The sequence below is a fragment of the Protopterus annectens genome, chromosome 1.part2, assembly GCF_019279795.1.
Source record: "Protopterus annectens isolate FY-2018-M chromosome 1.part2, PAN1.0, whole genome shotgun sequence".
NCBI classification, from domain to species: Eukaryota; Metazoa; Chordata; order Ceratodontiformes; family Protopteridae; genus Protopterus; species Protopterus annectens.
In genome coordinates, this window is record NC_056727.1 from 356,304,541 (window position 1) to 356,317,880 (window position 13,340).

The 13,340-nt window shown below is 37.9% G+C and overlaps 1 protein-coding gene across 1 annotated transcript in view; it reads right to left on the reverse strand.

Annotated features, from left to right (window-relative positions):
- Positions 1–13,340, reverse strand: part of GPCPD1 (glycerophosphocholine phosphodiesterase 1) — a 1,148,488-nt gene that overhangs the window by 124,233 nt on the left and 1,010,915 nt on the right. The window contains exon 17 of the mRNA XM_044056397.1: positions 10,671–10,807. Coding sequence (XP_043912332.1) covers positions 10,671–10,807 — 137 coding nt within the window. The remainder of the gene's footprint in view (positions 1–10,670; positions 10,808–13,340) is intronic.

The window sequence follows — 13,340 nt, forward strand, 5'->3', positions numbered from 1 at the left end:
CCTAGCATAGGAAGTAATTGGTGAAGAGTCAGCATCTTGAATTTTGGAATCTCCAAAACGGTGTTTAGAGTAGACAGGTCCAGGATAGGATGCCATGAATTGTCTTTTCTGGATACCACGAAAAGTCACGAGTAGAAACCTTGTCCCTTTTCATCTTCTGGTACCAGTTGAATAGCCCCCATGCGTAAGAGAGAAAGTACTTGTTTTGGGGTCTCTGCCCACTGATGTGGGGGTAGGTCCGGCCACCCATTTGGTGTTGGCAACGTGTGGAAGTGAAATCTGTATCCTTGGGACACTATATTTAAAACTCATTTGTCCTGGGTAATGAGTTCCCAATTCTTTGCATGAAGAGAATCTTTCCCCCCAAAGGGGCAGTCAGTTGATAAGTGCTTGGAAATTTTAAAAGGAAGTCATTGAGACTGTTTACCATAGGGAGGAGTCTTATTATTCCCAGATTTTGAAGTGGATGCCCCCCACTGCTTAGTCGTGTGTGTTCCCTTGGACTGAAACCTGGGGTATTTACTGTGTCTGGGTTTGTCTTGAGAAGACCTGGAAGGGGCTGGAAAGGACAAATTCTTAGAGGTCCAGTGCTTACTAAATCTAGGAGGCTGAACTTGTAAGAAATCTTTAACAGTTTGCATACATTTAGCTTTATCTTCCACCTTTTTAAGAACTTCCTCAGCCTTGCTGCCAAGCCGATGGTTCTGATTTAAGGGAGCATCCAATAATTTAGCTTTAACATGATCAGACAAAGATTGTTCCTTAAGCCAAGCATGCCTTCTGAGCACAGACCCAGTAACAGTAGCCCTGCAAGAGGCCTCTAATGAATCAAAACCACATTGCAAAGTATGTTTTCCAACTTGTTCAGCAGAATGCATTAAATCCTGTAATTCTTTATTTTCCACACAGTCCGGAATCAACATCATTTTTTGTTTAAGCAATCCAATACCATGTTGCTGATACTTTAACATATGAAACTGGCAGTTTAAAGCCCTAATGGCCAAGGTTATAGAAGTGTAAACCTTCTTACCCTATCTATCCAGCGCCGTGGAGTCTCTATCAAAAGTGGTAGGATTTTTAGCAGTAGAAGCCTTAATGTCCTTGGGCCCCTGTGAAATAGTCTCTGGATCCGCAATAGGATTTTTAAAAAGGAACTTGTGGGACTCAGGGACCCTGTAGTATCTGTCGGGTTTTCTGGGAGCAGGAGGCAAACTAGATTCCGAAAAAGCATCATCAACAATGTCTAGTACAGGAGGAATAGCTAAAGACCTATGCTGACGTGGGAGAAGGAAATACCTAAGCCTCTTTTTTTCAATCAGAAAAATCCTGGCTTTCCCAGTGGAAATGCTCCCTTAGAGTATGTAAGGTTTCCCCAAAAGAAAACTCCTCAGGAGGGGAAGCAGAGGGAATGGAGTCCTCTGCATCAGAATCTTCATAAGTAGATCAGGGCAAATCCAGATCATCAGAATAATCAGAAAAAACAGAATCTTGGTCAGAAGATTCATAATCAACTTCAGTCCTAGGCCTCTTAGAAGGGGGGGGGGGGTGACTACCCCGACTAGAGTTATTAGATCTTCAGCCATTCTTATCATTTGTTTTTTTAGGCATAGAGGCCTGAGCATGTGGCCTGGGCGTCGTTTTTTTAGGCATGGTTTGAGATTTAGGCTTAAGTAAAAAAGGAGGCATCGGTTTAATATGAAAGTCCGTAGGCCTGAATACACCCTCAGAAGCTGGTGCCTGCACAGCAGCTCCGGACCCATCCAAGGTAGAGACATCCGCAGGTTCCATAGTTGAAGCATCTCGAGGCATAATGGACTCCGAATGGGTCTCAGTAGAGGCCTGCGAATCAGAAGTAGCGGGTATCAGTGGCTGCGAAAGCGCCTCACTGAGTACTGGCGGCTGGCGTAAGAGAAGCGTTGTCGGCAGTCTTGGACCTCGACGGCCTGCCTCTGTCTTTATCTTTGCGTTTTTTCGGAATCCCTGTAGTTGGATGGCTAACCGACATTTCTGGATAATTAAACCGAGAACCAAAATATTTAGAGGCGAAAATATACCGACGGATAGTGCGCCGATTAAATAAAGCACAAAACCGACAGCAATGTACGTCATGGTCAGGGCCTAAGCAAAGAATACAGTACGACTGAAAATCTTTATGAGGTATTTACTTTCCACAAGTAATGCAATTATTAACTTTTACTAACATCGGAAAGGAGCAAGAAAAAGTTTCCCCAATGGGATACTTAGCTTTAGTTGAAGACTCTCTTGTTCGGTATACATTTCTCGGAGGTACAGGCTAACATGGAAGGACTGTGACTGACCAAGTTCGCAGATGACTGCAAACTGGGCGCCATAATAGACTCTACAGCCGACACAAGCATCCTACAAAAGGGCCTCTTAGAAACAGACAACTGGTGCCAGAGCCAGGGCCTCAAGCTAAACGCCAAAAAGTGTATAGTCATCCCGTTTGGCAAAAACAAAGTGCCCACAAATTACCACATAGGTGGAAATCCATTAAGTACGGAAGAAGTAATTAGGGACCTGGGGACCCAAGTTGATAGCAATCTCTCATTTGAAAACCACGTGGCCAAAGTGGTTAGAAAAACATTTTATATAGCCCACCTAATCATGAAGGGATTCACATCTAGATCAGGGGAGGTCATCGTGCCTCTTTACTCATCCCTCATCAGGCCCATAATTGAGTACAATGCCCCTTTTGGGATGTACCTTACTAGACACCTGTAGCAACTGGAAAGACCCCAAAGTACCTCACCAAGAGGATCAAAGGGCTCAAACAGATGCCATATGCTGCCCGGTTAAAGAAACTCCAGCTGTACTCAGCAGCATACCGCCTGCTCAGAGGTGATCTGTGCCTGACATACAAAGCCATGTCCAACCCGGAATTAATGGACATGCTGCACCTCAGAAAATCCAAATCCCATCGAGCTACGCGCTCGAGAGACTTGAACCTCAGCAATGAAATAAATAGGACATGCTGGAGGGACAGACTCATAACCCAGAGGCTCCCTTCACTCTGGAATAAAATCCCAGTCCAGGTTAGGCAGAGTCCCTCATTGACTGTCTTCAAGAGGAATCTTGATGAGTGGATGGGAGACAGTAGGTTTACCCCGGGTATCACTTCTGTGTCAGAGGCACAGTATACTAACCTCGAAAAAAGGCATAGCAAAATTCATTTAAAATGGGTGGCGAAAGCCAAACACACTCTGGCTAGGCTTATAAATGCCCTAGGGCAGATAGCCTAGTATGAACCTATGAATTTCAGTTCTGAAACTCGAAAACGAAAATTTCAGGAGTCGGCCGACCGGCACTTGTGAGCTGCTTCTGCTTCAGGCACTGCCCGGCAAGAAAGACTGATGTAATGGTGTCGGCTGCATGTTTTATACCCCTGACGTCATGGAAGAAGGGACAGCAACCGACGCAGGATCCAAGACTTTGTTATTCAGGCCGAATGAGGGCTAACTGCAAGCAGATAACCCAAATGTAATGACTACAACAGTGAAACACGAAGAACATGATTAGCTAATCCTCATAAGATAATGTCAGTAGCCATGCCATTCTGTGCATGTACAAAACCCAAGTGTGCAGCACTAACCATACCATTCACATAATCCATATTACACAATATTAACTAGCAGATCACCTGACAAGCCACAGACAAGGGCAGGAAGAAATCACCATCAAGCCCTTAAATCTAGGTCTGTGAGCATTCCTAAGGCAGACTTCAGTAAGGAGGACTAGAACTCGGTCAAATAAGTGGGGAGCACTAAGCCCCAGCATGAAAAAGGAGTATGCTCTTTGCCACAGCTTTCCTATATGTTTTTTCAAACAGAAAAAAAAAAGACTTGTTTCTAGGACCACCCATAGCTCAAAGAAGTCAGCTCTAAGAAGCCTATAGAATATATCACACAACTCAGCCAATGGTGCACTTAAAACACTGACCGTCTAGGGGGAGAACAGCAGCAGAATGAAGATACCACCAGGCTTCCAGGATAACATCCTTAAATTGTGGTTTCAACAAAGAGATGACCAGGGATCCAAAGGTTCCTTTACTTGGTAATCATCCAGGGGATGAAAGGGAATAGAGATCAAACACATACTAAACTGCGCATGTCAAAAAAAAATCTCCAGATAACAAGCCACCCAAGAAGACAGCCCTGTAGAAACAGAATGTGCATATCCTCTGGGTCCTTCTCGGCGACAAGGACCTCACCACTACTAAACACCACATTGAGCCTTGGGGAATGGAGTTACAAATTTAACAACTCAAAGCAAAGAATCATGCAACTGGCACACCCGAGCATGTAACAAGTGCGTGCTAACCACCAGACTAGAGCCTGGCATTAGTACTGCACAGAAGTCCCACAGTGCTACAACCATGACTCAAGCTTTCACCAAGAAACACTTATTTTATATCAGTCTGATGATGTGGTTTCAGTTACTGGCTCACCATACAGTTCCTCACAGCCACTAACAATCAACCACTTCTGAAGGGAGGATGGAGAAGTGCCAGGTGAAGAAGCCTTGACTCCAAGTACCCTGGACCTGCGAGTAGGTGACCTGAGGAGTTGTGCTCTGGGTGCTTTACTTGAGACAATCTGTTCTGTCACCTTAACTGTGTACCAGAACAACCTAAAATTACCATAAAAAGGAATGATGTGTATCCTTTCGAGGACTAGGAGACTGTAGGAAGTAATGATTTAACTCTAAGAGGGTTAGGCCTTGGCCAGTGCTCTAAGCAAAGTCTCCAGTGAAGAAATTCTAGCCTTCCTATCAAGCCAAGAGTATGACTCATTGACAGTTTCAGTAAACAGTTTTGTTTCTGTCGTGGTTTAAGTTTTAAACAAGTTTCCAAAAAGAAATGACAAAAAAATAAATAAATAGAAGGAAACTGCACATTAAGTCATGTATTTTTATGGACTTGTGCAAATGGCAAAAAAGAAAAAAAACATGTGGCAGGTTTGGGAGGGGGATAAGTGTGTTCAATGTACTTAATGTGTGACATGATGGTGTGTGTCACAGGAACTTAAAAAAAAAAATAATCACATTCTGAATAGTGGAAACGATGAATCCAACCACTTGACCCTTCAAGCAACGTCCTTGATATCAGATGTTAGCTAGTTTCACTCTATTCTGTTGACAAATTGGCAAATCCTACAATCCTAAATATTTCAATGGTTCTCTGTGCACTGCAGTAGTCATGACACTTCCAGCAGAGAAGGAAGCCACATCATTCGTCCTGATCTGTACGAGTAATATGTGCTACCATGTCTACAATAACCATTGTGCTGGAACAGAATAGCCACCTCTGAGGCAGCACAAGTACTACTGCCATTACTAGTCTCTAAAGTAATAAATGCACAAGCTAGTTCCACTTCTCCTGAAGAACTCAATCATAGTGTCTATGATGTAAGAACTCAGTTCTTACATCATAGACACTATTAGCCAGGCCTGACACCTATGAAGTCTTTGTAGCATCCTCTTAGCAGAACAATACAATTATGCCAGCAATGTCTGTAAAAGCTCTTCATTATGGTACATAAGAAATCAACATGCCCTGGCTGATTACAAAGAGCAAAACTCTGGAGTAGGTAGGAGTACCTACCACACCAAAACCTTAATATGAATCATATTATTCTCCTTTCCCCACATCAACTTATTTCATGGATATACATAAATGCTTGCAATTCTGTTGATGGCCCTCTGCCTGCCTATACTAGCTAGAATCAACTGGCAAGTGAACTCTGTTTACTGGAACTTGTTCCTGACTGGTCAAGTAAATAAAATATCTTAACTGTGTAAGCAAAATAATTTTTAAAGTTAATGACACTGCAATTATTCTCGAAACAGCTCTGTTAAATCTGTGATCATGATGTATAATATATATGACACAATCCCAGCAATAAACCTCCAAGGTCCTCACCTCCAAACACGAACAAGTAAAAAATAGAAAAAACAAGGGTGAAGAACTCCACGATGATGCAGCAACAAAACACTTCTTTATTAGTAACAAAAAGAACAGGAAAGATGAGCGCTTTCTCGTACACACTGTACGCTTCTTCAGATCTAAATCATATAAAATGTAGCAGGTCTTACATAATGCTTCCAATTAATCATTTAGTAATTATCATCCTGATTAATTGGGCAGGATGTACAATTAAGCATTCTACGTAGTACTTAGCATTCAGCACAAACCAAGAAATATTTCCTGTTGCTGCAAATAGCAGCGTCACATTCACTACTCACATTCTAAAAACATTTCATTATATAAAATCATAATAAATCATTCAGTTAATACCCCACATTACTCAGATTCATAATTTGACTCAAAAATAAGTCAAAAATGTATAACTGAATACATGAAATTTTAATCAACTTTAAAAACATCTAAAAAATCTAAGAGCACTATGTGCTTAAACCAGGTGCATGTGCATAGTAAAAATAGGCAAAATAACAACCATAATAACTATTTGTGTATAATAACACTATAAATCTCCAAGAGCTCTATTTGTAAGTGTTACGTTGCCCAAACCCGTTCACATATTACGTCAAACAATAAAGTGGAATATCATTCAGAAGTCACTGTTCATTGTTTTAACATTAATAGCACTACTGGGAACCTCACTCTAGCGCAGCCTCTATAGGAAACATCTGGCTCACCAAATCAAACTGTCAGAAGAACCATACTATACGGACTCATTTGATGTTAGAGCCACTAGTTAGGTATAAATATAAATATATATTATAAATATATATTAACAGAGGCAACCGCCCTTTATCTTAATTAGACGTTTTTCATAATATGAACTTATTATATTTTTATTATTTCTCATATTAATTTAAAAATGCCTATACAAAAAAATGCCTATACAAAAAAAAACCAAAAAGCATGTTATAAATAAAATCTAAAAATAATAAAATATTCTATTTTGAAAACATATGAATGATATGTATATACACATAACTAACTAAGGCTAGCTATCCATGAAGCGTTGTTATATGGATCATTTAATGTTTAATATATAGTATTAATTATTTATTTAACTATCTATTGCTTAATTAAATATTATACAACCATAAATAAAACTAATATGTATTTCTTTGATGAACTATATTCAAAATATTATATCTTGAAGATGGTTCCAATTATAAACAATCCCGATGCTTGGTATCTTATACCTAAAGCATTAAATATCTTGAATGTTAAAAAGAAAAACTAATACATTATAAAGTGCATAAGGGTAAATATGTGAATATGATGCATCTTGTTAGATGCTTGAGCAATATATATATGATGATATATATGAAAAAAATATATGCATATATACAACTAATGTCAAAGATGCTATTAATATTGCTTAAAACTGGTAATAGAAGTTCATATCTTATCATCTAAACACATCCTTATTCTTCATAGGACATAAGAATATATACCTCATTATCAAAAGTTTTGAAGCATAATTTAATACCACTATAAATATAAATGGGTTCAATAAAGGGGTGCCTAGAAAAAATGACTATGAACTAAACTAAGTAAAAATCCCACTAAGGTATTTTCACTTAGAGCTTTCCAAATATCATTAATATGTGAAAGAGAGAACTTTCTGTTATTTCAGACTTCTTTTCTTCAGGACTGATCTAACACTAACATACTGGTTAAGACCTGGAGTGTGGTGCGCTTCAAATTTTAGGATCCATTGCAACTCTCTACTTTCAAGATCATTAAAGGTGTCACCTTCCCTATCATTAGGATGTACCAGCTGCAGTGTCCTAAAACTAAACCTATGTTCTGTGTTGTTTAGAATATGCTTGCTTAGGGCACTTTTTGGATCTTTCTTTTTGATATCATGAATATGGTTATAAATACGCTCCTTTAAAGACCTTGTGGTCATCCCAATGTAAAATGCATCACAGTTCAGACAATTAGCTAAATAAATTAAATTTGAGCTGATGCAGGTTGATCTAAACCTGGGTTCAAATTTAATATTAAGTTTAGGATGCATAAACTCTATCTCTTCTGAAATGTATATGCACATATTGCATCGATTGCAAGGAAAGGTGCCTGTTTTTAGCCAGTGAGATGATTCCCCTTCTAGATTTTTCTGTAACTTAGCAGTAGTCCTATTCGTCTCTCGTTCTAGTTTCTCAATACACAGTAATCTTTTAAGATTCTTGCTGTTGGTATACAGAAACCTAGGTTTTATTCCTACCATATCCCTTATTTCACTATTGGTAAGTAATATACCCCAGTTTTTGCGAATAATATTGGTAATATTACTATTGTCACTAGTATATCTAGTCAGAAAGGGTATAATTTCCTTAAACGACTTAGATAAATTATAAGTCTTATGATATGCCTTTCTAGATACAAAGGGGGTGGGGGTGCTCACTATTAGTGATTTAGCCTGTTGAATTAATTGTTCATTATAGTTCCTTTCTATGAACATGTCATTTAATTTTTCTATTTGTTCAATTCTGTCTTCTTGTTTGTTACATAGTTTATTGACCCTCAAATATTGGCTTTTAACAATGTTCAAAAATATATGCCTGGGATGCATGCTAGTGAATTCTAATAAAGTATTCTTCCAGCATGATTTCCTATAGATGGTGTGACCTAATTTCCCATGTTCATCCTTGGTAATGGTCACATCTAAAAAATTTACTTTGTTCATAGAATGTTCAAATGTAAATTTAAAAAAGGATGTTGTGCTTTCTAGGTCCTCCACCATGTTCAAAAACTCTTGTAGAGTCCCATTCCAAAAGATTAGTATGTCGTCTACGAACCTTTTATATAGAAGTATCTTATCAAAATAAGTGTGTTTAAATAAATGCATGCATTCCCAGTAATAGACGACAAGATTTGCATAGCTGTTTGCACAGGGGGTGCCCATGGCCACCCCCCATTGTTGCAAATATAACTTCTTGTCATACATAAAAACATTGTTATTCAATACAAGATCTAAGATGGCATTCAATAAAATTTTGTCATCATTACTATAGCAGTCATAATTGTGTAGAATATATCTAATAGCTTCAGAACCATATCCATTAGGAATGGATGTGAAGAGGTTTCTCATGTCCATAGTAATAAGGATAGTATTTACAGAAATACCATCTTTAAAATTATCTAAGACCTCTAATAATTGATAAGTGTCTTTCAAAATCGAGCCAATTTTATCAATAATGGGTCTGAGCTTCCGCTCAACAAAAACCGACATTGTCTCAGTGGCCCACCCTTCCCCTACCACTATAGGTCTTAGAGGTGGTGGGATTATCCCTTTGTGTATCTTCGGTAATCCTTTTATATAGGGAGTCTTTGGTTGTTCTATCAAAAAATATTGATATAGATCTTGATCTAACTGCCTGCACATCAAGAAGTCATAGAGTTCCTGACGTACAGAAAAAATAATTTTGGTAAGGTCACTGGCACAGATCTCTTTATATGTGTCCGTCTCTCTAAGCATAGTAAGCACAGATGTATTATATGTGACATGATCTAGGATTACCACTCCACCCCCTTTGTCTGCAGGTCTAATGGCTATTTCTCTGTCCTGCTGTAATGCATAAAGAGCTTCCCATTCAATGTGAGACAAATTAGTATATAAATTCGCTTTCCTTGTAGTATTAAAATAACTATAAAAATCTATTTCACAAGCTTTGATAAAGCATTCAGTGACAGGTGTTAGTGTGGGTGTAAAAGTACTTTTCTTTCTGAACCCCTTAATACATTCTTGATTAACGACACCACACTGTGTTTTGTTTTTAAACATACATTTTAAGTTAACTTTGCGAGTAAACAGCCGCAGGTCAGTAAGAACTTCACTTATATTACTAACCTGGGCTGGAATAAAGGATAAACCCTTATTCAGTAGGTTATAATCAGTCTCTGTAAGGGTCCGTTTTGACAAATTGAACACTAAGTCCGTTGTTCTCTTTTCCGATTTCTGTTGTTCGATGCCATCTCTTCCCCTGAAAACTTCCTCTTGGTGCGGCCTCTGCTTCTTGACCTGCTTTGAAAATTCCGCCAAAACTTTAGCGGAATGTTTTTAGAATGTGAGTAGTGAATGTGACGCTGCTATTTGCAGCAACAGGAAATATTTCTTGGTTTGTGCTGAATGCTAAGTACTACGTAGAATGCTTAATTGTACATCCTGCCCAATTAATCAGGATGCTAATTACTAAATGATTAATTGGAAGCATTATATAAGACCTGCTACATTTTATATGATTTAGATCTGAAGAAGCGTACAGTGTGTACGAGAAAGCGCTCATCTTTCCTGTTCTTTTTGTTACTAATAAAGAAGTGTTTTGTTGCTGCATCATCGTGGAGTTCTTCACCCTTGTTTTTTCTATCATGATGTATAAGCAAGATTATGCCATTTGCCATTTTATTTCTAAAAATACTGACCAATGTGACAGAAGAATGTCAGCCTTAATGTAAACGCTTATTAAACAATCATTCTGACGATAAAGTTTATCCAACTTTATACACACTGAAAACAGGTTAAGCAAAAAGAAAAAAAAATGAAAGAATATACCTAATCAGTAAAAGACTTTAGTGCCTTAACACTCAAGCATTGCAAGTTCTAATAACTTACCTACTTAGCTGTAAACCATATGCATTAATGGGACAAAAATAGTAAAAACAAACTTACATTGTACAAACATCTCCCTCAAAGGAGGAAAATAATATTCTTCGTTGTCCTCCATTTTCTAGGACACATTTAAGAATTATATCTGTGAACAGATTCATGTCAAAGTAACTTGATAAGTTTCCTTCCCAAACACCATCCTGAAAGGAAAATAATAAACATTAGGCATGCATTCTTTTAAAGCTATTTGATAAGCTGTTTAAAAAATCTGCTTCATTCTTTTGTTACAGTACAACTTTAGAATTTCCACACAATTCAGGAGTTTTGTGAAGACTATTCCGCAACCTGGGGAAAAACACTGAAAAAAATAACTTACCTGTTTGTGTAATTCTTTACCATTCCATATTACCAGTTTATATGCTACAACAGTCACTGTACATCAACTGATTCCCCTGATTGCTTCTTTACTAATAACAGCATTTTAAGATCCTCAGTCTAAAAAGTATATTCTACCATCAATCTTCTAGATTTCACAGCAGTGCCTACTCAGTGCTGTAAAAGCCAATGACTGTGGTTTTGCAATTAAGATCATGGCTTGCAAATGCTAAACATGACATGTAGTTGTTCTCCTGCAGTTGGCAGGCTTTGTTCAGTTTTGCAAGGAAATAAGGACACAGAACAAAATGGAAATTACTGTTGAACAATGGCCTCCACTGTTCTCTGTACCTGTCAAAATGACACAGTAACAGCACAGCTAGATGGCTGCTGAGGACTGGCCTAGTAGTCACAAAGGTAGCAAAATATACACAATGTGATTTAATCAGGTGGCTGTACCTGGTCTTTTCCTCCCTACTGTTTGCAAGGGAAGCAAACGTCCCCAATTTGAATATTTAAATATGACATTTTTTTAAACAAATCCATCTTTATTGAAACAGTGCAATAACAAAAAAAGTAAACCACAAAAACAGTTTCAATGCTGTCTTAATACACACTGCCCCAAACGTATTATTTTTTTTTGTATAAAATCTAATTTCCTTTTTTCCGTGAAAACAGATGCAGTAAAACGTAACAATATTAATAGACAGGTAGTAATATGACCACAGAATACATTGCTGAATAATAAAACATAAATGCAAAACAGTAAGAACTATTTACACTGCCAAAATTCCATCATTGATTATATATACCAACGTCAAGCTATATGTTCAAAAAGGAATTTCCAAAATTCTATAAAGTGAGTGTGGGATTTCTCAGTCTAGGTTAAATATTTGTGAGCTAGTAGGCGCTTCGTAGCTAATTGTTTGAAACCCTCCAATGTGAGTGATGCTCTGTCTTTCCAATGTAATGTAATGTAGTATTTAAGTAAAGAAACTAGCATTAATAGTCATGTTTACAAATGTATTAATTTTAAATCTGGCAGATAGATTGCAACCAATTCTCTCACAGCTGAATGTCCTTTGCTAACAAGTACAACAAGCTCATCCCATACTCAAGAGATACAGTATATAACAAACATTCTTCCATGTATTAAGACATGCTAAAAAAAATCAACAGATGTTAAAGAGAAAAAAACAAAAACAGATGTATGAATATAACATTATTTATGATTTAGGTCTGAAGAAGAGGGTTACCTCGAAAGCACTTACCTTTTTGTTATTTTATTTGTATTGAAGTGTTTTTATCTCCAGCCGAAGTGTCTTTTCTCTATTTATACATTTATATTTTTGGACACTTTTGGTTCCTCCACTTTCTTTGCTTTTATATTATTTACAATTCCTCCTAAAAAGACAGAACCCTTAACCAATATCTATTTCTTCAATCTCACTAGTCCTACTGGTCAAACCATGCAAGTTTCTTATTCCCACTTCATTTCCTTCCTTGGATCTTTCTCTCATGCCCTTCATTCACTTTATGCATGATTAATGTTCCACTACAAAACCCTTAATTCCATACTTCTCCACACCTTTCATTTATTCTAGCTTACATCCTTCTCTACTGGTTGGGAAAAAAGAAGGCAAACCCACAACCAGAGCCCCTATAAACCTACAATCTGTCACACTCCTAACCACTAGTAGTCTGTAACCTTAATCTTTCATCTGCTTTACTCATTTCCTATCATGTATTTTATCACCCCTTCCACTTTCTTCTGATATTTCCAACTCTTCTAAACGACTTCTTATAATGCTGATTTCATCTACTACAGGGTGGGGGGAGGGGTTCCATCTTCTAGTAATGACCTTCTTAAATACTGTAATTATTAATAATAATAATAATAATAATAATGCAAAAAAATGCGTAGTAATCCCCTTTGGAAAAAACAGAGTACCCGCAAACTACAACATAGGAGGTAATCCCCTGAAATCTTACGAAGAAATAAGGGATCTAGGGACCCAAGTAGATAAGTCAGCTTTCCTTTGATAACCAAGTTGCCAAAGTGGTTAGAAAATCCTTCTATGTGACCCATCTGATCATGAAAGGGTTCGCATCAAGATCTAAGGATGTAATGGTGCCCCCTCTACTCTTCCCTCATCAGACCTATTATTGAGTACAATGCACCAACTGGAATGTACCTGGCTAGACATCTCCAGCAGCTAGAAAGACCACAGAGGTACCTAACCAAGAGGATTACTGGCCTCCAACAGTTGCCCTATGCAGCACGATTGAAAAAGCTAAGACTGTTCTCTGTTGCATACTGCTTTCTCAAAGGCGATCTCTGTCTAACGTACAGAGCCA